Source organism: Pseudopodoces humilis, chromosome 17 (genome assembly GCF_049639895.1).
Source record: "Pseudopodoces humilis isolate 2021_Gansu_Grassland_sample_001 chromosome 17, ASM4963989v1, whole genome shotgun sequence".
In the NCBI taxonomy this organism is placed as follows: domain Eukaryota; kingdom Metazoa; phylum Chordata; class Aves; order Passeriformes; family Paridae; genus Pseudopodoces; species Pseudopodoces humilis.
This window is the reverse complement of record NC_142216.1, coordinates 6,961,651-6,985,672: the sequence shown is the minus strand read 5'-3', so window position 1 is coordinate 6,985,672 and position 24,022 is coordinate 6,961,651. Positions and strand designations below refer to the sequence as shown.

The following is a 24,022-nucleotide window of genomic DNA, read 5'->3' as shown; positions in this document are numbered from 1 at the left end:
CTCCGCGCCCTCCTATTGGTCGGGAGGGGCGTCGGTCACGGCTCGTGACGCGCCGCGCGCCGTGACGTACCCCCCCACCCAGGAAGCTCCGCCCATTTATTCTCAACTCGGCTCTGGAGGGGAAAAACAATTTCAAGATGGCGGCGGCGCGGACAACAATGGGGGGCCAGGGGTCCGGGCCGGCCCGCGCCTGAGGGCGGCGGCGGAGGGAGCGCGGCGGGCTCCGCCGGGCCTCTCGGGGCGGGCAGGGCTGAGGGAGAGCAGGGCAGCGGAGCGGCGCCGGGCTCGGGGCAGAAGGAGGAAGTGGGGCGGGGGGGAGAGGAGCGGGCGCCGGGCCGGGTGGTGGAAAGACCCGGGGCGATCCCGGCGGGGAGCGCAGGTAAGGCCGGCAGGAGGGGCGGCGGAGGCCCCGCCATGGTGGGCGCCGGAGCGAGCAGCCGGTAGAGCGGCGGCGGCCGCCCCTTCGCCGTCCGGCCCATGGTGCTCCCCCCTTGCCCCATGGCGGAGTTCGTGGTGCCGCGGCACAGCGCGGTGATGGAGCGGCTCCGCCGGCGCATCGAGCTCTGCCGGCGGCACCACAGTGCCTGCGAATCCCGCTACCAGGCCGTGTCTCCGGAGCGGCTGGAGCTAGAGCGCCAGCAAACCTTCGCCCTGCACCAGCGCTGCCTGCAGGCCAAGGCCAAGCGGGCCGGCAAACACCGGCAGCCGCCCCCGGCGCCGCCGCCGCCCGCGCCCCCTCCGCCCGTCGCCGCCGCGGGGAGCGCCGAGGGGAGCGGAGCCAACGGGCTGGACGGCGAGGCGGCGAGCGGAGAGCAGCAGCACGGCCGCAGCAGCGCCCTGATCGCGGTAAGCGCCGCCCGGGGCCGGGTGCTGGGGCCGGGGAGGGACCGGCGGTCGTGCCCGGCTGGCACCGGCACCTCTCGTCTGGAGCTGGACGGGGGAAGGAAAACAGGCTGTCGCGGCTGGTGTGGGGGCCTGCGGTGCGAGGGCTGGGCTTGGGGCTGCTTTGCAGAGTACCCTGTCTGCTGTGTTACAACTTCGCAGGCGATATGGGCTGTTTTGTTTTCACTCGTCACCTCCGCACGCTGGAAGAGTACATAAAAACTGCGGCATGGTGGGGTAGGGATAGTGGCAGGATTTCTGTGATGCTTAAATAATTCAGAGTATTTTGTGAATCATATTTCTGGCTAATTCACCTAAAATACCCCTGCAGAAACTGTCAGAAGGACATTAATACTGCGATGCCTTTGGATTTTTATTTGTTTGCTTAAGTCTTTAATTTGGGGTGTTAGGGTTTTGTGGAGTCATTTGATAAGAATACGCTTATTACTGGGGTCAGTTTTAAGACAATGTGTCTGTTAGTTCTGGTACATATTGGAAAGAATTTCAGTGGAAAGGCAGCTGCTTGTTTGCCACTCACTCTAGTGGGTGTGAACACTATGAGAATCCCACTCCACCCATTAAAAACTGGCTTAGCTCAAAATCTTAATGTTTCTCTGGCTTCTCTAGCATTTCTGGTTGTCGGGACATATTCACATGGCCCTGTTTGTATATCAAGATAGCTATTGCTTAACTTATTCTGGGCCCTTTAAATATACTGCCATGTGCTAATGTGTCAGTAATGTAGGTTAGTAGGATAACCTCTTAAAGGCTGCCTGTCCTAATACCTGTCTGCCTTAAAACCAGGTATTTTTAAATGGTGGCCTGCATGAAAATGATTCAGTACTACTCTGAGTACTCTGAGTAGTACTGAGAGTCCCCTTTAAAAGGGGACACTGGATTAAACTGAGATATTTCCAGGTTAATATATAGAATAAATAGAATTTTTAGGGTGCTCTGTATATTTGATTGGATTAGAAAGGAAGAAGGATATACTTCTCTCTGTCTTGGACCTATTTTTAAAAGAGAATCTTGATAGAGGTTATTGTATACTTGAGTGTCCAGGACATAATGTGAAATATTGAAACACAGGGTTTATCAATGTCGTCTTTACTGTGACCAGCACTAGGCAGCCTGGGTGCAGTCTGTAGTATTTACAAGATGAACTGAAAGTGTTACTTACCTGAATTGTTCCTGGTTTTGTTAATACACCTATGAGACTCGAGGACTTGCTGACTCTTAAGAAGACTGAGGTCCTTGTGACACAATTAGAGCACTTCAGAGGACTGCTACAGAAGGGTACTTGAGGAAGAGAGGAAATCTTGTGCATTCCTGAAACTGATTCTACAAAATTTTACAGTTAGCTGTTGTTTAGCAGACTGATCTTGAATGTAAACTTGTGTAAAAACAAAAATTGCTCAAACTTGTTTTTTATTATATAAAATCTTGGTGGGGGTTCTGTTTATTTCCTGCTGGGCTCTCGGGCTTTTTGCATATGGAGCTCTACCCCATAATAATGTGTATTTTAATTACACTCAGGGCTTTTTAGCATGTCAAATCCTGTTGCTTAAACTGCCACCACATGACTTCATATTGATCTTCTAAAAGAAAGATGTCTAATTCATTGGTGTTGTTTCTCTGAAATCACTTTGGATGTGGATTTGATCTAATTAGCATCCATTATAATGAGAGCTCTCAACAGCAGCAGGTTCTGAAGTGCACTGCACATCTGGGGAAGCCCTTGTACAGGAAGCTGCTGCCAGTGGCCAATTTACACAACAGAAGAGGGCTTTAGTGTATGAATGACTCTTCCTCTGCTGGCCTGCTGTTTCTTTCCTAGGATCCATGACTGTGAGCTTAATTGCAGCTGCTGATTCATCACCTCGTTACTGGGGTATAAAGTTGGTTTGCTTAGTAATTCAAGTCTTGGAAAAAAACACAACAACAACAACAACACCTCTGCTGCTAATTTAATTCCTCTGGCCCAGAAGGTCCCTCTCTAGGTTGGTACTTTACCTCTGCCCGTCATGTTGGCCATTATAAAGACCAAGCATGTACTTTGACTGGGAAAGACGTGGGCTTGATTTCCAGTGTTCAGTAAAGTTTGGATGAACACCAGAATTATCTTTTAAAACATCCTGGACACATTCCTTTCCAAAGAATGCTGCTAGCTCAGTGCAACATGCATTATATCAGCATGTTACAGTTGCTGCTGTAACAGTCCAGATTTTTCTGTGAAGCTGCCTATGAATCTGCTTTTGGAAATCAGTACTCTATGTTGACCATTATTGAAGCATTTATTTTGGTCCCTGAAGGAGAGAGCAGTTCATGTAATGGTGAAGGCTTTTGTGAGGTCTTGTATAGTAGTAGGATGTGAAGCTGCCTTGCCCCAAGTCTTGACAGTGTGGGCACTGTCAGGTGCTGTGCTGCAGAACACCTTCTGTAAATCCACAGTGGTCACAGGGAACAGGGTTGGTACCACCACTTCCTCCTTAATGTCTCCTATAACTTGTTACGTGGACAAAATCAGATATTTTCTCTTCCATTAGTCTTTCCATCCTGAAGTTGGATGGATCTTGCTTACAGAAACTGAGAATACAGTATTGATACAGAAATACCTTGTATTATTTGTGCATCATGTAGACCTGTCCTTCATTTGAGGAAAATGTTGAAAAACCTTCTAGCTTCCTATTTCTAAAAAAACTTCCAGATCACTATTTAATGGGAAATCCAAATGTTGGCATCTGCTTCCCATTTCTGTTGTTTAACATGATATTATTAAGGCTGTGTTCAAAGTAGAAGATACTTGATGTTTGGATAATACATTTGCTGTGCTAATCTTACATTTTTGAGAAACAGGGAAGTTGGGAAGATATGGGGCTTGTCTCCTAGAAGATTTTTTTTCTGTGCCAGGTTCTGATACATGAAAGTTCATCCAATAATGCTGTTTAAATTCTCTGCAAGAGAAAGGTTGGCTTCCTTACATTTCTGTGATAGACTGTGAGGCAGTGTATGGCTGACCTGAGCAGAAGGTGTTTCACTGACATGTGGATGAGGAGAATGGCAAGATCTGGATTTTCACCTCCACTCCTTGTTTTATGATGTGGTGTCTTGGAAGGAGAGCTGCTCCCTGTTTCTTGCTGGGTTTTTTTCCCCACCTGAGAGCAGTTGTTGTGCAGAGAGCTTGCTTTGTCTAGGACTGCCACAAAACCACAAACAGTATTTCTGGAATGAGCACAGAAGGTCTAGTCAGTGGCCCGTCTTGAGAATGGTTTGTGTTAAAGCTGTAGAGCAGCATTTATTTGGGAGTGATAGATGTTTTACATTAATATTAGTTAAATACTAAATTAAGCAAAGGCACCAAGTAAAGGGTTTTAAACTAAATTTAAGTCCAAGGACAGCAATGCAGTGTTTCTTCGCTGAAACACTTAAAGTAATAAATTAAAAGGAATAGATTGTCCATAGTGTACTGACAAGTGTTAATGATGTTCCTCTAACGAAGTTCAGGCTGGTACTCTAGCAGTTCAGAAGACCTCGTTTTTCTGTAAGCTGTGGTATGAGGGTGTTAAATTGTGAAATTATGTTTTACCACAAAAATAGCAAATTATTTACATGTTATTTATATATAGCTATGGTAAAGTGTAGTCTTGCCACCATTGTTTGTTTTCGCTGACAAGTCTGATAGTTTGTTGCCCAACAACTCAGACAGGTTTTTCTTTGTCTCCTTTTAATTCTCTGTGAGGTATTGTTTTATGTTTGAAACATTTCCCTTACTAGATTAGTTAGATATGCAGTGATGCTTCCTAAGTTGTAAGGATCTGGGAGTGACAGAGCTGCTGCTGCTGTTTAAGTTCAAGTGAGGTGGAGGATCCGGCATTGCAGCTGAAGGCACAGGAGTTTTTTTGATTCAGCAGAACAATTCCTGTAGCAGAAGCTGCCCCTTGTGACTAATGCAGGCTTGGGATATTTATAGACATGCCTATCCACAGCCCTTCTTCACTCCAGCAGGCAGTCACCCAAATACAAAAGTCTGCTGGAATTAAAGTAAAAATTAAAATGAGTCCGGCAGTTTAGTTCTGACAGCACGGTGGAATGCAGGAGCACATTGGGTAATAAAATGCTTTCCTTGCAGGGGGAATGCAACTTTGGAAGCTGAGGGTAGATGCACAGTAAAGGGGGAGTTCTTACTATGGTGTGTAGTCAAAATGTTATGTTTTCTATCCAAAATTCATACACTACAATGTCTGGTATTTGCACTGTTATTCCAGCTTAAGGAGTTGTCATCTTTGTTGCTGCTGTTCTTGGCGAGACAGGAGAGGAGAATCAGTGTCTGTAGAGCACCTCCTGTGAACTCTGGTACATTGGAGCTTTATCTGTGCTGCAATACTGCCACTTCTATGGCAGAAAAATGGATGTTTTCTGATTTGGCTTCCCCTTCTGTGTGAGAATGCTAGGAGCTGTATTGGAGCTAGGCTTTTATTATGCTTATAGTCTAATATAGCATTTCTTCTTTGAAAATATCCAGCATTATGTTTCTCTTGCTGGTATATCAGGGCAAATGCTTGTAGACTTAATTCAGACATTGAAATGGTAAACTAATTTGAAATAAAATACAAAAAATTAAAGCTCTATTGAATCCTTAATTCAGGAATATTTAAATCTCTATTATAGATGCTTTAAAAAGCTAAATAAGAACATTATACAGAGCCTTAAAGGCACAGTATGAGTACTGGGTTTTTGAGAATTTTCTGCCATGTTCACAAGGTGGTTTGTTGGGTTTTTTTTAATGAAACCTGCATACAGTTTGTGTTTTTATACATATGTATGTATTTACCATCTTCACAGGACTCAAAATATAGCAAAGTACTGGATTTTTGCAAAAGGACTTTAGCTGACTGTCCTCAGTTTAGCTGTTCTTCATGGTAAAGGGTTTCTTGCTTTCAAGCAAACAGTGTGAACTAATTTTCATGCCTGTTAAGTTCTAACACATTGAAATGTCATTGGTTTCAGATGATTATCTAAATCTAGTTTCAGGTATTAAGTCCACACCAAAATAGCCAACACCAAACAAACAAAAAAACCCAAACAAAAAACCCAACACAACTAATCAGAACAACTTTGTACCACTGTTTTATCAGCCGTTCCTGCCCCTTCCCACCAAAGCAGTAAGAGAACACTGGCCTCTGAAGTTTTGAACTCTGCCAGTGCTAACAGACAAGCAATATATTAAGTTTTCAAGCTTTTCTGGCTTCTTGTTTGGCTTCTGTAGTAGTTTTTGGACAGCTTTTACAGAGTCAGTCAATTTGCCCTTGCAGTGAGACCACAGTAGGGCTGAGCATCATTGTGGTAAAACTGGTGGGTTTAAGACAGAGATTGAATATCTCAAAATGCTTTGTGTGCTCTCCATTTTCTGCTGGAAGCTTTGTCATTTGCCTGGGCATGCATCCATCTCTGGCATTGCAGCCTGAGTCCTTGTCAGCGTGAGTTACAGGGCCAGAAGCTGCTGTGCTGGACACCTTTTGTTGTCATGGATGGCACCTGGGTTTTGTCAGCTTGTGTTCTGTGCATGAGGAATGCACAGTTGGGCATGTGTGCTCCTGCCAAGGAAGTGTTTATGACCACATTGAGGACTGTGTGTTCTGCTCACGTGAATAAAATGCAGCTCAAGTGATGTGATGTGGAGGAGGTGCAGCCTGTGGCCCCCTCAGTGGCTCTTTGACAAATTCTCTGTTGTGTCCTGGGCCAAAGGACTGAAGCCAGCTCACATCCTCTGCCTTGCACTTGTTCCTATATTGGTATAAATACTTCAGATAAATGGTTTTGGGATGATATTTTTAGGCATAGCTAGATAGCAGTGATCTCAGAAGTTCATCTTTTGTTGAAAAATTGAATAGGCTGAGAAAATGAGAAGACACTTCTGTATCTGATCTTGTTACAGTGGAAATGATTGGCTCAGTGTTACAAATAAAGTTGATTGATTCTGCTAAGGAGACCATGGACAGCGTACTGGAGGAACACTCTGCCTTACAGGATGGTAATGCAAGAAAATTAAAGCTGAAGGGGTTGTCTTAGTGAGTAGCAAGCTATGCTTTACTTCATCCTTGTCTTGGTTGGTTTTTTCCTTGAGTTTTGGCAGAAGAGAACAGGTTTTTCTTGCCTTGAGAACTCTCTTGGAGAAGCTTGATATGTAGATAGCTTGCAGTCTGACTTGTATCTCACATGCAGCTTGTTATTTTCCCCCTCAGACCAGATTATTTGGATAGACACAGACAAACTGGGGAGGAACTTAATCCCTTTTTTTGACAAAGGAATACAGTTTTAGGTGAAAGGAGGATTTTGTCTCGAGCAACTTACAGTCAAAATGTCTCCAAGGATCAGATATCTGAGTGTTATGACTGTTAAAACCCATGGAGATATGAGAGTTCCTGTGCTGCATATTAGGGGTCTATATCTTTTTCTAGACTGCAGTGAGTGTAGCTCACAAAAAAAAAAAGTAATTATTTTGATGTAAGTTTTCAGGGAGTGGGTTTTTTCCCTAACTTTGGAATTAAGGAGGATCCATTCCCAAACTTTGAGTAATTTGACTCATCATATAACCTTGGGCAAGTTACTCATCCACCTTGAGCTTCAGATTTCCCAGTGGGAGTATGAAGTAAACAATGGGAAATGCTGAAAGCCAAATGTTGTGATGGGGTTGAGCTTTTCTGCTCTCTGATGTTTTGCCTTTTTACAAAAAAGTAAATTTCCGTTATTCTTTCAAGTTGGTATTTGAAAAATTCACTAGAGAGCTGCTACTCCAAGCTGAAGACCTGATGTTCAGATTAAGAGATTTCAAGTTCCAGCCTCCTCTCCAAATGTACACCTCACCTCACCCTATTCAGTCTTCTGCTGATCTTGCTACTCTGCTATTTCCATGAGCTATCTAGAAGAGCACAGTCTCCAGGGAAGCTGGTGTCTGTCTCTCAGATAAAAATAAGGTTTTGCTGTTACCTATGCAAGCATTAAAAAAATAGTGGTTTTTTTTTTTAGCTGTTACCTCTGCAGGAATTAAACAGATGGTGGTCTGGAGTTTCATTCCCTCCAGAGATCAGCTCACTGTAGACAGTTCAAAAAAAAAACAACCAGAAACAATTAACTGTGATCCAGTCCTTCTGTCTGTAAGTCAAAGAATGCTGTTGCTCAGGCAAGTGTGTAAAATTCTTCTGATAATTTATGCTGGCCCTACATACAGCCTCTTGCTTGAATGATGAGATCTTGAGGTTTCCTGTTTTTCCTTGGATGAGAGTTTTCCCCAGAGGTTAGTGGACTGCCTTGTGAAGACTGCAGGTAATATGAAAAGAAGCATACTTGTCTTAAGGTTTGTTTAATGAGCTGCTTCCTGCCATCTGAGAGGGCTGTTGTTCAGTGACCCCACACCTCAGATGGGTGGCTCTTGGTGGGGATTCCTGTCGGGTGTCCTGCTGAGATGTACCAGGTCAGGAGCTGATGGCAGTTCGCTCTTTAAGCTCCTTATGCTGTTGGAGCAGTGTCTCTGCCCTGCAGGTTTGTCTGCGTTGGTGGAGCTTTCCAGCACCAACAAAGCTCAGAATTTTTACAGAATGCTCCTGAGGGAAGGAAAAGTTTATAGACACCTTTGATGTGTGCAAAAATTCTGTTTTCAAATGCTTTTGAGGTCAATAGAAAGAACTTTATATTTGCAAGAGTGCTGGCAGGAAGAAGAAGTTGAACAAAGGCTCTCTGGCTGTGAGGGTGCTGCTGTAGCTGCTGGTCGCTTCTAGGTGGCACCACGAGAAAGAGAATCTGTGCCTTTGCCATCTGTGAGAAGCCAACTGGGGAGCTGCTTGGGGCTCTGGTGGTCAGAGCAGCTGCAAATACTTCAGGAGAAAGGAGAAAAGGAATGAGCTTGCTCTGCTGTGATAGAACTGGCTGAACTCTGAATTGCATTTTCCACAAGTGTGAAGCAGTGGTCGCTAAGTGACAAATTGGTTTTGCTTCAGTGCCAAAAGTGTGATTGTGTACAAAATTTATATACATAGTTCTTCTCTAAAAGTTATTATCACAAGAGAATTACGTGTTTTTTCTAAATATTTAAATGTGAGACTGCTTTATAAGTATTTAAATATGAGAATTTTATCAATCAACTTCATGGAACAATTATACTGTGTGTGTACATAGATAAATACAGGTTTTTATTCTCATGTAAAATTTGATTCTTAACATTCTTTAAAATTTTTCTCATTTTGAATAGGAAAAATCACAACATATTCCAGTTCACAGCCATTTTTCAACTTTTTGTTGTTGTCAGAGTGTATGGCAGCTTTTAGCTTCATGTGAAGGAGGGGGTCTCTGTTTGAAGTAGTACATGTTTTTTGAAAAATTTCCCTAAGAGACTGTAGTGAGGAAGTAATCTCATGTGCTGACTTGTAAGACAAAATGTTACCAAAACAAAGGTGCAGCCTTTGATTTTTTTTCTGAAATGTTTTATTCAGAGCAAGACAATGTTCTGGTAAGAAATAAAAAGTCCAGATCTGTGTAGCATAGTACTACACAACTAAAATATTCCTCTTCTTTTTCAGCAGCTCCATGAGACTGTGAAAAGAAAGCTTGATAGTGCTGCTTCCCCTCAGAATGGAGACCAGCAGAATGGCTATGGTGATGTGTTTTCTGTGTCCAAGAAACTGCGTCGTGAGGATGGTTTGGGAGTGAGTGGTTCTTCCAATGGAATGCCCCCTGTGTCTCCACTCCATCATCTAGACAAGAAATCTGCTACTGGTGATACCTTACAACTTAATGGGAAGCATCCAATGGGGCTTGATGGCATCAGCAAGAAGTGTCTTCCAGATTCCAGCCTGCAGTTGAATGGAGGTGGTGATGCTGATGATTCATTTCCTTTGAGTTTGAACAAAGAGCTGAAGCAGGAGCCTGTAGATGAGCTTCCCTGTATGAATCCTGTAGCAGGGGGTTCTATATCTCAGAATAACCTGATGCCTGATCTTAATCTAAATGAGCAAGAATGGAAGGAACTTATTGAGGAGCTCAATAGATCAGTGCCCGATGAAGATATGAAGGATCTCTTTAATGACGACTTTGAAGACAAAAAAGATGCAGATTCTTCAAATTCAGCTGCACAGACTCCATTGCCACAAGATATTAACATAAAGACTGAGTTTTCCCCAGCCCCCTTTGAACAAGAACAGCTGGGATCTACCCAGGTTAGATCCACTTCTTCAGGTTCAGCATTTATTGGCGCTGCTTCTGTACCTGTAAGTGCCGCTTCTACAACGGTTGGTAGTTCTCAGGCTATGTTCCAGTCTTCCAGTCAGTCAATGACTGAAAATCCTAATCAGCCCATGATGCAGGCATCAAACCACTCTCAGAACGTCCAGAGGCCTGTGTTGTTACCTGGGAAGTGTGCAGGAAGTGCCAAAGAAATGTCTTCTGCTCATCAACTTCAGCAGATTGCTGCCAAGCAGAAGAGAGATCAGATGCTGCAGACCCAGCAACAAGCTTCTCAAGTCCACCAAACAAATCAGATGTCAACGTGGCAACAGTCTGGGTCTTCCCATAGTCCACTGGCTGTCCCATATACCATGGAAAATCCTACTAGCCCATCGGTTTATCAGCCAGACTTCAACAGTCAGAAACTCATGATGCCTAATTTGGGAAATAAAAGCTCACCGAGAGCTGGAGGCAATTATCACGTGAACATTTTGGGTCATCAGCAAAACAGCTTGAACCAGAACCCTGTGAATAGTCAAGGCTCTATACTAGACTACGGGAACACCAAACCTCTTTCCCATTACAAAGCAGAATGTGAGCAGGGGGTGGCAGTGCCTGGGCAGAACAAGACTCCTATGCTGGCATACATCCAGCAGCGCCAGCAGCCACCACTGTCCCATGTAGGTGACGACCAAAATGGGATGATCCTGCTGAAGCCCAAGTCTGGAAACATTGCCTACCGGCTGCCACATGGTCAGGTGAATGTCCTGAATTACCTTTGCTCAGTAGCAGATTTAAGGTTGTTGGGTAGGTAAGGCTGGAGTGCAGATTCCTTGGTATAGTTTCAAATGTTTTCATTGATTTTAAAGGGAAAAATCTTATGTACAAGAATCTTAGACAACAATCATGAGGTTTTTTCCACTGGGGACAGTTTTTAATACAGGGTTCTAGGTCATGTAACATGTGATTTCCAGCTTAATATACTTTGTGGGCAACAAATTATGTCGTGCTTCACAGAAGCTTCTACTTACAAAGATAAATAGATGCTTTGTAAACTTTTGACTAAAATAACTCATATAAAACTGTAGTGTTACACAGTGTTCTCAAAGAAGCTTTGATTTCTTTACCTTGTTTTTAGTCCCAACTTGTGTCAGAGTTGGCTTACTATTAAAAGACCTACTTTTGCAGAGAGGTGGAAGTGGGGGCTGCATTCCTGATTTCTTGGGTGTTCCATGGAGCCTTTCAGTTCTATGGATTTTATTGGTTAAGTCTCTGGGCATTGGGGAAGCATGGCTTAGGAGAGAAATATATCATTAAGAATGAATAATGGTAATGTTTGTTTGCTTGAAGCATATGCTTCAGGTTTTCCTGTAACAGAAAATTCCAGATGCTGTTCCTTTGCCTTGTATAGAACTGTTACTACAGGTATGCTGCAGGTGAAAATTTCTGTAGTGGGTGGAACTGTGGACTCATTTGGATTCTGTAACATGTACCTGCAATGTATGTATAAGAGGGCTTGTTGAAAAAAAAGGTATTTGTTACAAAGATTAAAGTTCCTCCACCAAAAGCTGTTTGAGATCCAACTCTAGTCATGTTCCCTCAACAAAACAGAAAACCTGTGAAAAAGCTCTGATTAGTCTGTGCTAAAGACCACACCGGTGTACAAATAGAAATATGAGATCAATGTGTGCTTCATAAAAAAATGGAAGTCTTTGAAAGCTGGTAGAAGTAACAGTCTAACAGCATTTTGATGGAAAAAGAAGGGTAGAGACGATTGTGTGTGTTGCATCTCTCCCACTGAAAAACATGAGGGTGACCACATCTACACTGCCATACTTACACTGAACTAACAGAAATACTGATGAAAGCTTTGGGAGAATTTCTCAAAAGCTTGCACACAGAACAACTTTGCACAGCATTCCTTATATTTGGCTTGTGATTCCTTATGAAACAAAGTGAGAACCAACAGCCGAACCCATTAGCTGAATGTTTAACTCGAATATAACGTTTGTGTAATTAGAGATGAGGCTGAACTGTGCTTTAAAATTATGAGAACTGTCAAATTTCAAAGGCATTTGCTGGTACTAAGAGGGCAGTATCAGATCTTGAATGATAATTGTTCCATGTTATGTTTGCTTATCCCAAGTTCCAGTCTCATAAAAATGCCAAAAATTGCAGATTCAAGAAAAACTAATAACATCAGACTTATCTCTAGTAGTGTTTTTGTCTGTGGTGTATGGTGATGGTTGGATTGCTGGAAAAATACCTTAAGACCCATTTTGACCAGTGGAAGCCTTCTCCTCTTCACCTGCAAATAGTAAATTCTCTGATATTAAAAAAAGCAACTTTAGGATGGGAGACACCAACACCTGCAGAATTAAATGTTGACAGAACAGGCAGGATTTAAATAAATGCTTTGAATAATGAAAATATAACATGTAGTGTTTGAAAAACTGCTACCAAAGTATACTGAATCTGGGGTGTTTGAAGTACACTTTGTAGCTACCTGAAAAAAAGCACAAGAGCTATGCTCACCTCTTTGAGCTGGCAATTGGGAAGTACTTTGAAGTTAAACCCCGTATTCCTAAACTTTGTGGAGCTTCTGACCCTAACTCCAAACAGGCAGTTCTATGTCTGGCACTGTATAGATGGGTGTTTGGCTGTCTTTAATTAGCTGAACTTCCATAAGAAGCTTCACAGGTGAAGAAGTTACTGCATTTCTGTAACTTTTTTCATTTTTCTTATGTTCTACAGGATCAGAGCCCTGCTCCTACTGTTGCTCGTGTTCCTGTTTCTGTCCCAGGCCCTGGGGTGGGTGCACAGGCTCCAAATGTCTCCATGGCAGGTAACCACAACAACTCAGCATATCAGCAGCAGGCAGCAGTGATGAAGCAGCACCAAATGCTGATGGACCAGCAGAAGCAGAGAGAGCAGCAACAAAAGCACTTACTCATGGAGCAACAGAAGCAGCAATTCCTAATGGAACAGAGGCAGCAGCATTTGCTGGCAGAGCAGGTGAGAGGGGCCAGCTTTTTTTTTTATTTGTGCTTCTTCGCTTTGGTGCATGAAATAGCATTTGATGTTTTAGAATCAGAGAATAGTTTGGTTGGGAAGGACCTCCAAAATCATCTCAGTTCCAACTCCTCTGCCTTGGGCAGGGACACCTTCCACTAGACCAGGCTGCTCCAAGCTCCATCCAACCATTTCCAGGGATGGGGCAGCCACAGCTTCTCTGGGCAATCTGTTCCAGTGCCTCACCACACTCACAGTAAATACTTTCTTCCTAATATCAAATCTGAACCTAACCTCCTCCAGATGGAGATCTTGGATTCCCCCTTGCTCTATCACTTCATACCCTTTTGAGACACCTTCCCCCTTCAACCTTTTTGTAAACCCCCTTTAAGTACTGAAAAGTGCTCTGAGGTCTCCCTGAATCAGCTGTTTTAAGAAAGAATGAAATGATAGAGTCTCCTCTGAACTGAAAATGTATGAAAGCCCATTTTGTGGGGAAGGTTGTAGTAGAATATGCAGGATTGTGGAGCTATGGTTGTGCCAAGTCCTAGCCAATGGCTCTTATATCACCTAGAGGCATTCTAATAAAATTCAGATCTCAATAAAGGTGACAGAAAAACACCCTCAGTTTTGGAGCCAGTGTAGACAAAACATAGTAATGTGGTTGGCAGTGTATGAGTGTTGGTAAAGATATGTTTTTGATATTTGGGTTAAAACAATTTGGACTAAGGGAATACTGTGGGGGAATTACATTATTAAAGACTGAAAGAAAATGCTCAAATCATCAATAAAATCACATCTCTATGAGTTATGTGATTTGTAAGCTTAGAATACTTTTTAGTAAGTCAGTCTTTGGTGACTTGTATATTAATACCAAATGTCAAAGATGAGTAATCATTACTCTGCAAAGTGTTAACAAAACAGGTATTCTTTGAGAGCAGGTGGGGATAAAGGAAATACGGGGTGTGATCTGCTTGTGCTTTTCATGTCTGGTGGATGGTGATTGTTAGAGCTTTGTTAGAGCTCTTAGAGCTGTGGCCCAGTAGGTTTCCTTAGGACAACAATGGACCTAACAGGTGTCAGATCTCTCTGAACAGTGGGGAGGTGATAAGTAGCATATCACAAACACAGCACTGAAATATTTTTTCCTATCTATTTGCTTCTGCTTTGCCAGCACATGTTGCTGCAGTAAATACCAGTATCATGAAAATACTTCATTCATATCCTAGTTATGGTAACTACAACTACCTTCTGTAATTTCCATTTTTCTATAGTGTTACTGGGACTCTGGACCCAAATAATGAGTGGCTTTGCCTTGGAGCTGAACAGCTTTAGAGATACTGCATTTGCCACATTTATTTGCCTTGTGCTGCCTAGTCAAGCTAGGTCTTGTTAGCATTGCAATTTGATATTTATTTCTTTGGATACTCATGATACTGGATGCAGTTTTACAAGAAGATTTCTGAATCTGCTGATGTCTACTTTGCAGGAGACTTGCAGTTTCAAGTAGCTCCAGTGCCATTCCCTGCTGCTATAAATTTGTCTTTTCACTTGGCATTCTGCATATTTTTTATTTTTTTTTTCCCCAAGGCAGGTTCTGCGGTTTCTGGTTTCTCTCAGAGCTGTGGCATCTCTTGTTGGCTTCCGTGGTCAGCCTCTTTCAGGTCTGACTGGTCCTGCAAGCAGCAGGTCTTCTTGTCAAGCAGCGTGCCCTCTTCATTCCTGTGCATGTCTCAACAGCTTCGCAGCTGGAGACATTTGGGAAGGGTGGTAGTGATGTGTATCTCCTGTTTGTTACATTGCACCAGTCTCTTCTGTAAAGGCTTCTGGCTTGTGTCTTTACCCCAATACTCTTGGAAGGGAATTTCTGTCCCCTGCTATGCTCGGTGGAACTTTATGGATAAGTAGGTAGTTGTGCATTGTATCACTTCTGGGTTATGTCAGAGTTTCAGTCTGGCTGAAGGTATCTGAGGAAGAAGAGACTGAAATGCTGTGCCTGATACGTTTCATACCTTAAAAACAGCCAGTTGGCTGTTAACACTGTCAAAATCTGAGTCTACTGTCTACATCTACATTCCCCTCAAGACTTTAATTTTCCTCCAAAGTTTCCTAATAGAAAATTTGCTTGGTTTATTTTTCAAATGGTTTGATCATAAAATGGGCAAGGGCTGAATCTACTTTTATTTTAAAGAGGCACAATTATTTTGTGTCATGAGTAGGGTTTGTTTCAGTTGATCAGTGTGCTAAGACTTGCTAAGAAAGTGATTTGAAACAATGGTTGCAGAACTTGTATGACTTCTGTTATGGACTTAGTTCTGCAATTTTCCACAGTCTTCCAGGAAAAGCAGTGGTATATGAGAATATGGATTTGTACATATCTTTTCATGTTTGCAGCCAAGGACTAGAAAATATTTACATGTTAAATTTTTGATATTTCTGACTTGCACTTTTATTGCTTTCTAAAGAAGGGTCTAAAAATACATTGATTTGGAAATAAAGACCAAAGAAGTAAATGTGATTTTTTAAATTTTTTTTTTTAATACACTCACTTTTGCTCTTATTGTACCTGTACCTCTTTTTGTCTTTAGAGTGTTGCTAAAAATGCCTGTTGACTATGTTACTGATTAGGAGACTAACATCTCAGATTTTCAACCTTTGAAAGGCTTCACACATGCACAGCAGTAGCTCTTGCAGTGCATGCTGTTGTCTCTGAGATCCTGGTCTTGTCACTTATCAGATTAAACTGACTGTGTTTGAGCCTTGAGAACAAAGTCTGAAGTGACTTGTAGGGCTGCAGAAGCCCCTTTGATTACCAGGAGAAGTGTGCATAGAAGTATGCAGACAGCTTGTTTTTATCCAAGATACCCCCTGGAAAAAGCTTGATCTGTTTTCAAATTATCTTGCACTGGACCTTTCTTAGGAGAAACAGCGGCAGCAGGAGCAGCAGCTGCAGCGACATCTGACACGGCCTCCTCCTCAGTACCAGGATCAACCACAGAATCCATACCAGCAACAGGTTGGACAGTTCACAGGTCAGTAAACATGGCAATTGAAATAATATCAGAGAAAATACCAAGGAGTGAAAAACAAGGTGTCTTCAAATTTTCTGAATTGGATAGCTTTTAATTAATTTATTACACATCACTCTGCGTTAAAAGCTCTTGACCTATACTCTGATTCAGTTGCAAATTAACAGCTTCCCTGGTTGCAGGTATCTGGGACAACTTAATCTGAGTCTTAATGTTGTTTGGGAAATGAATAAAATTATTAAGTATTTCATTGTTCTGCAGGCCTTTCTAATACTTCTGTTTCATTGTGCAGGTTGGAAATTCTCTCTATCTTTGATATATTAAGATTAAGAGGTTTTTTTTCTGAAGTTTGACATCACTACAGCCTGTATCTATCACGGGCCCTCATTAAAGAAACATAAGTGGTGTATTATTTCTCTCATCTCTAGGATGAGTTTAAAAGTCTCTTAACGTTTTTGTCCCTGCTACCTTTAAAAGGGAATGCAGTTTGAATTCTCTTCATTACATGTTAAGTGTCCTGTGTGGGGTTTTCTGTATGAGAAGCAGCATAGTATGTCTGTAGTGTATTAATTCTGTTAAAAGGTGACATAACTGTTGAGCTGGAATTGCTTCAAAAATGTAGAAGAAGTAGGAAGCAATAAAAGCTCATCTTTTTCCTTAAAAGCTGTTACTTGATGGGGCATCAAGAATCCACTTGTCTTTCATAAACATAGGGTGTGAGAAAATTTCCCTTAGTCTTGTTTTCTTACTCGCCATGTTCCTGGAGAAATAAATAGTGTAGGGGGAAGATGCAAATGGAAATGCAATACCCTCAGCCTGACAGTGTTCATGCCTATTGCAGTGTCAAGTGCAGCTACAACTGGGTTTTGTTACTTAACTGAAAAAACTTGATGCCAATATAAAAGGCATCCCTGTGTGCTAACACAGGGATCAGTGGCATCCTTCAGATATTGCACTGAAATATTTTTTTTATCTTGCCACTTTTCTACAGAAAGATAGGCATACAACTGTTAGGAATAGAGTAGGTTTCAATAATTTTTTTAATAGTAATTTCATTACTATTAAAAATGTTTTTTCCTTGTAATGATGATTGTAACTATTTTTTACATCTTAAATCCTGATATGTGTGCTGTCTCTTCACTGTAAATATTGTCACAGGAAGATTCTTCTCCCACACATCCATTCCCTCAACACTGATGTTTTTATGATGTACTTTGTTGATAATTAATTCAGTATAATTTGAATTCTATTTGAATTTAGTTTTTTTTTTAACTAAATTTAAATTTTAACTTTTTTATTAAAATACAATATTAGTAATAATGGAGAGCCAGTATTCCTCAGTATCATCAGATATGAAAAAATTCTTCAGCTTACTTTTGGTTTTGAAAGTAGATAAATTATTAGTGTAGGTAGGTTTCCCTGGTTGACTGTAAGGGGAGGGGGGGGGTGGTACATGCACTACACTTTACAGGGCTTTTCTACTTTTTTTGCTTCAAATGGGGGGCTGTTTCTTCTGCAAGAAGAAATTTTAAACTCAGAATTTGCAATAACAGAGGACTGTATTTGGTTTGCTGAGAATACATTTTTCCAAATCACTTTGCTTGGCTATCAGCACTGCATATTAACATAGTGAATACTTCACTGTGGGAGTCCAAAAGATACTTGACCAAAAGTTTCTGAATTAGATATTTCTATATTGGATAAATAGAAGATATCCCTGGAATTGGGAAAATGCAGAGGTAGCAACCCTACAGTTGTATAAGAGATGCAGTCTTGTTTTTGGAATGACTGACTGTGTATGTGTGCAGTAAGAGGGATTTTTTAACGGCTTAGTAAATTGTGCATGCACTTCAAAGTACTTGTGTTTACCTTTGTTCACAAAGAAATAGCAGAGTCCTGCCTTTAAAGTCATAATTTTTTTTAAAATTAATGATGCTGAACTCTTAGAAGTGGTATTCAGATTTTTTTAGGACATTGGCACATCTGCGTTCGAGATCAAGGTGGAGGTGCTAACTGGAGCAACAGTTGATAGTCTTTAATTAAAAACTGCTGCTCTCTGTGTGTTACTTGCGGAGGTCAGTTTATACAAATGTAGCTGCACCTCTCTTATGGGTTATTGTGCCTACAAGCCTGGCTTGGCTCAGGTTTGACTTGATGTATTTAATGTACAAAATATTTCTTTGTATTTCAGGGTCATCTTCAGCCATGCCCGGGGTCAGTAATTTAGGACAGTCCAGTTCCGGTAGTCCCCGGATGTTTGCTCAGAGCCAGAACATGATTCAGATGGGACCTGGACACGCTCCTGTTGCTCCACTGCAGTCGGGCTCCAGCCAGCAGGAGCGGGGGGTGTCTCAGTACCCCAGCATGCAGAACATGCAGCGTGGGGGGCTGTACAACCTGGCACCTGGCATGACCCAGATGGTTCCTCAGCACACGACTGCGAGTGCCAATGGACAGACCCCGATGCAGAGACAGGGCAGCTTGGGCCAGGGCGCCGCCGTTCCCGCTGCCTACGGGCAGAACACCCTACCAAACTCAAGTATTTCTCAGCAGCACAATAAAGGTGCACTGAATCCAACCTTATCTAAACCACAGATGGCAAGAGTACCAGCTGCTATGGGGGCTCAAAATCCATCTTGGCAACACCAAGGTATCCCTAATGTTAACAACCAGACACAAGCAAACAGTGGCTTAGGACCATTTACTGCCAACTCCTCTTTCCACATGCAGCAAACACATCTAAAGATGTCCAACCAGCAGTTTGCCCAGGGAATGCCTCAGGTAAGCCTAAGCACCAGCAGGCCCATGACCTCGATGAACGTTGCTGTCTCTGGGCAGATGCTGTCATCCTCTTTGGGAGCACAGCCGCGGACAAACCCACCCGCACAGCAGCAGCTACCCTCACAGCAAGTCTTGCCTGGCTTGAACCAGACTGTTCCAGACCTGAATGCTTTCAACCAGAACCCAAATCAGCAAATTTCCAACAGAGGAAGCCTGCACTGTAGCCAAGGGTACCCTGTGAGGACGACCAGTCAGGAGCTGCCTTTCGCCTACAGCGGCCAGTCAGGCAATAATGGACTTCAGAACTTAACTGGTGACACAGATCTGATAGACTCTTTGCTGAAAAACAGGACTTCAGAGGAGTGGATGAACGATTTGGATGAGTTGTTAGGAACTCATTAAAATGGGACCGGGGGTGGGGGTTCCACTTTTTTTAATTATTTCATGAGATATAAACAACTCTTGGACCAAAAAAACCTGTGGCATTGAGGAGACTTGCAGGCATTAGAGGTAAATGGTTGGGAAAAAGACTGGAGCTGCTTCTCAATGAGTGTTGACACGTGGTCACAGCGCACCAAGCAGGTCTGCAGGAGGAGTGCGCTTTGTCTGCGGTCTCTGAGGAGTCACACACTTGAACAGGTCAAAAAATACTGTGTCCTAGCCAGCCTTCCAGAAATCTCACTTGCAGTGTTCTAAGACTAAATATTTTAATTATTTAAAAACAAAACAAAAATTCCACAGAAATAGTGCAGAAAGAATGCAAATAGTTGCACAAATTGTGTTTAGGGCTTAGTCTGCAGCTATTACTTGCAATAATTATTTGTTCATAGCTTGACATGTTGTTACAGTACTGTCCATCAAACTTCTGATTTTTGTTTGAGAAGAGGCTGTATGCACCTGAGTATGCTTGCAAAATGTTTGGAATTGTTTTTTTTCCCCATTGCTGAAGCATGTGCCTGTACTCTCAGTAAGCAAGTGATATTTCACAGTAAATATTTCTAGATGCTGGTAATAGATGAGAGAAAGTATTAAAACCTGGCCAGTTAGTCTAGATAGTCATCTTCATAGATTGTAGTCTTCTAAGCTGCGGTTTGCACTCTGTTGTAGAGAGGCACAGTTCTTGGCTTGTACCTTGCTGTGTTTAAAGGGGGAATTTCTTATGGGAGAACTTTTAAACTATAGTAGGTTTAACATGAATTGTAAAGCCATTTACTTTGCACCTGTTTCTTCATAACTTATTTCCAAAGGTAGTTGTATTTAAATGAAGGCTTTGCTTCATGACAGCTCATCTAGTTTTCTTTGTTGTAAAAAGTAAAACTAACCTTAGAGATCAGTTCATCCCCCCGAAGTTAGCAATGAGCACAAGACTTTGTCACTTCAGGATAAAAATGAGGAAAAAAGAATTTGGCTGGGAGGTGGAAAGTCCTTATTAGCAATAATAGCACAGGCAGCCTGGAAGAATGCTTGTATCAGGGTTGCTCCAATGTGGAAGTCTCCCCCTTAAATGCTTTGTTTTTTGAATACTGGCTTACAAGTTCGATAATCTTTCTATAGACTGGTGGATTTACTTTTTTAATATCCCTTGAAGCAGATGCTGTTCTTCAGCTCAGCCCAAGGAGACCTCTTATCCATATGTTGGGGTTGGTCCCAGAAAGGACAAAAACCACAATGGGAACAGTCAATGTTCTAAAGTCCTTACTCTACCAAAAAAAAAAAAAAAATCCCTTATCCACCAACAAACCACCTTGCCTTAACATTTATTTTAAAATTAAAATAAAGTTGAAAGCTTTTGTTTTAAATGCACAAATACCTCTTCCCTTTCTAAATCCACTTTCTTGGAAAACTCCTCCAAACTTTATAACCAAACCCAGCATTGTGATTTAAAAGCAATTTCCTTCAACACAGACTGGCTTCTCCAGGAGTTTTCTGCATTGCAGAATTGTGAGAAGGTTTTTTCCAGAGGGGGTGAAGGGAAGTGAAAGATATCATTGGTTTTGGAGAAGGAAAATATTTTACTGTATCTGCAGCTCCTTTATGAGACAATTTGCACTTTTGAAAACTGCTTTTTTAACACTAATACTTTAACCCTTTCCAAATATGCATGGAACATGGTTTATCCAGCACACTTAGCTAGTGTGGATGAATTCTGCTCTGTTGATCAGATTTGCTATTTTATCATGTTGAACTGTTGATGAAAGATGTGCATTGATCAGTGGGTCCCACCTTTGAACAGTGGATAAAACTTCACTGAAGCAGGCTTAATCCCTCATAGAGCTTTTGAAAAGATAACGTAAAGATTGTCTTTGGATGGGAAGATGAAGGTGTTGGTGACTTTGGTTGTTGACACTTCTGATATTTTCTAGAATAAGTAGTTGAGATGCAAATAACTGATGCTCGCTTTTCTCATACTGGCAATCTAAGAAAAGAGCTAATGAGCTTGGTTTACTATTAAGTTAAACCAAAAACTGGTCCAAGGTAAGTGTCATTAGAAGAGTATAGATATAAACTAGCAATGGCAGGGGAAGGAGTGTTTGTTGTTTTTTTTAATTTTAAGGGTTAACTTTGCACCAGTGTGCCTTCCCTTCCTGTCAGGGGTGCTTGGGACCTCAATTTCAAGTGACATCATTCCATGTCACTGTTTTTTTTCTCCCCCTTAAAAACACTTGACAGAAATAACAGGGTAGTAGGATTCAGCTTTTCTTTCTCCCTGTTTAGGTTGTGGTGAAATCTGCTCTGTTTTCCAGTAGATTTTGCACACAGACTTTGTTCCGAAGAAGTCAAAATACAATCCATCCAGTTGTGATTTCTTAATTGGAGGAAAAGAACATCTGCTGTTTGCATTGTTACTACCAAAAAGGCAATCCGGCAAAATGTCCAGGAAAACGCAGGTGTGCTCTTTCCTCCACTGTTTCTGGAAGCTAAGGTGGATATTGCTCTGCTTGACCAGAGGGTTTGTTCAGGAAGGTATCTGGGTTTGATGACAGGGCCTTTTCATGGTACTGTTGGAGTAAAATTAAGTGTGATTCTAGACAAACTGGCTTATAATGCCCACTGGTGTCTGTGTGTGAACGGGATCCCAACAGCCCCTGCTCTGGCTTTGGTCCCTGTGCACAGAACGCAGTCGGAGCGTTGGGAACGTGGGGCCACTGGAACAAGGGTGGAACAGTTCAATGGAAATGAAAATACGGTTTTGATGTACATGGGTGCATGGGCAGGGCTGGGCTCTGCCCTGGTGCCCTGTAATGTGTCACTGGCTGTGTCTGCACTCGGGCTTTCCATTTGCTGCAGCTTCAGAGCAATAAAACCAATCTCCCCTGAACTGAACCCAGCCGGCCGCCCATGGCTTTATTTATAAACTGCGGTTTTGGTTGGGCATGCAAGGTGAGAGTGTCACTGTGCAACATCCACTGCCTTCCAAAAACCACGATCCAATTGAAAAGGGTGCTCAAAATTTTGTTATACACATTTCCTTTGTGTAAATAAATGTTTACAATTTTATATTAAAGATTGAATAAGAGTTAGATCTTCTGACTGTATATTTTTTACTTTTTATAGATTTTAAAACTATAATTCTTTATATATGTGTTTGGGGGGGTATTATGGTAAGCTTTATGCTTGTAAATGGAGAACAGTTGAATTTGATGCTAACCTTTATGAATTTTTGTCATTGAAATGTATAAAGAGTCCATTAATCCCCTTATTCTTTTACTACAATTACTGGTGCACACCAAAAAGAAATCCTTCACTTCTGTTTTATCATTATAAAATAAATATTTTGCTAGTGTATTAAATATACATGGTGTGACTTTATACATTTGCGTGAGCTGAGCAGAGTTTAGTGTTGTCATTCCTAGCGAGATGGTTCCTTCCCTTCATCCCAGCACACAATTTTTTGCTCGGCCTATTACTAAGACTCAGATTCTGCTGCTCTATCTTACCAATTCTTATGGTTTCAGAAAGTCTATTTAAACAGGCCAGAACTGGATAAAGGGGCCTTAGAAAATGTAACTTTGAAAATTGGGCTTTATGCTACTCCCACTGCTTCCGGGCTTTTGTTTTTTTTCTGGAATGCATTGTAGACCTGAATCTGGGAAATTCAACTGCAGAGGTGGTTGTTAGTAGTGAAAAAGATGTTAATAACTACCAAGACCTCACATGTGCAAAATTGTAAAGTTCCAAAATGTGCCAGTTCCCTCAGAATGACAGCCTTTGGAGGTTCAAACTGATTTCCTCAAGACTTGTCTGATGCAGGCACATGGTGCACACAGGACTCCAGCTGAGACGTGGGACATGTGCTGCAAGCAGGAGCTGATATTTGAGCAAGGAGCAAAGCACTGGCAGCAGCGTGTGTGGAGGTCTTGGCTTAAGGCTGGTAAAGTCCCAGAGCCACTGCCCAGCTTCAGACACTGATGGATCGTTCTCCAGGCTTTGCAGTTGGTGTCATTGTGCGGTTGTGTTTGCAGCCCCAGCTCAGCCTCCATGTTTCCTCACAGCAACCTGTAAGTGCCAGAGTGTATTTTTAGTGTATTCCTGCTCTACAAGTTTTGTTTTCTGTTTGGGAGATGTAGAGACCTGTAACTTCGGAAGATTATAAAGACACAAACGTAGCAATCAGGAGCAGTACCAGAATCAGTTGCTTTTAGCCCGTGCGCAACAGTGAAGTAACATTAATTTTTGCTTTATTGTCTCATTAAAAATGCTGCATTTTAGTTATTGTTGAATGAAACAGAAATTTCCCAAACCATCCCCCGCTGAAATGATATCTGTGGTTTTCCAAAGATTTGAAGGAGTCAGTGGCAGCTTATCATGAACCTTTGCTCAGAAACTAATTTGATTTATTTTTTTTTTCCTTGATGCCAGTGTTTTTCCTGAGAGTAATGGAAATCTGTAATGGAAGTGTTTTCTCAAACCTGAATTGTTTGTTGAAATATATTGTAAGGAGACCCTGGTGACATTTCGTCTCTGACTTTTATATTGGACACCACAGATGAAATCTTTGGTCACCAATAGGTTCAGTTAAGGTTAACGTTTAGGTTTTAGTTCTATTTAGTCTGAGTCTGCTGTACCTTGGAGAGTCAGAATTCACATCATGTGAGTGTTTT

At 41.9% G+C, this 24,022-nt stretch overlaps 1 protein-coding gene across 1 annotated transcript; it reads left to right on the top strand.

Annotated features, from left to right (window-relative positions):
* Positions 1 to 207: 207 nt before the first annotated feature.
* Positions 208 to 22,710, top strand: MAML1 (mastermind like transcriptional coactivator 1). The gene is made up of 5 exons (XM_005523558.3): positions 208 to 846; positions 9,456 to 10,856; positions 12,853 to 13,113; positions 16,031 to 16,142; positions 18,331 to 22,710. The coding sequence occupies exons 1-5, from the start codon at positions 478 to 480 to the stop codon at positions 19,320 to 19,322; spliced, it is 3,135 nt and encodes a 1,044-aa protein (XP_005523615.2). The 5' UTR covers positions 208 to 477; the 3' UTR covers positions 19,323 to 22,710.
* Positions 22,711 to 24,022: the final 1,312 nt, after the last annotated feature.

What these genes read in the sequence shown, in the direction of transcription:
- MAML1 (XM_005523558.3), top strand. Translation starts at nt 478, where the DNA reads ATGGTGCTCCCCCCTTGCCCCATGGCGGAGTTCGTGGTGCCGCGGCAC. An exon ending in AGCATTTGCTGGCAGAGCAG is followed by an intron (nt 13,114 to 16,030) that starts GTGAGAGGGGCC and finishes GACCTTTCTTAG; the next exon opens with GAGAAACAGCGGCAGCAGGA. An exon ending in ACAGGTTGGACAGTTCACAG is followed by an intron (nt 16,143 to 18,330) that starts GTCAGTAAACAT and finishes TTTGTATTTCAG; the next exon opens with GGTCATCTTCAGCCATGCCC.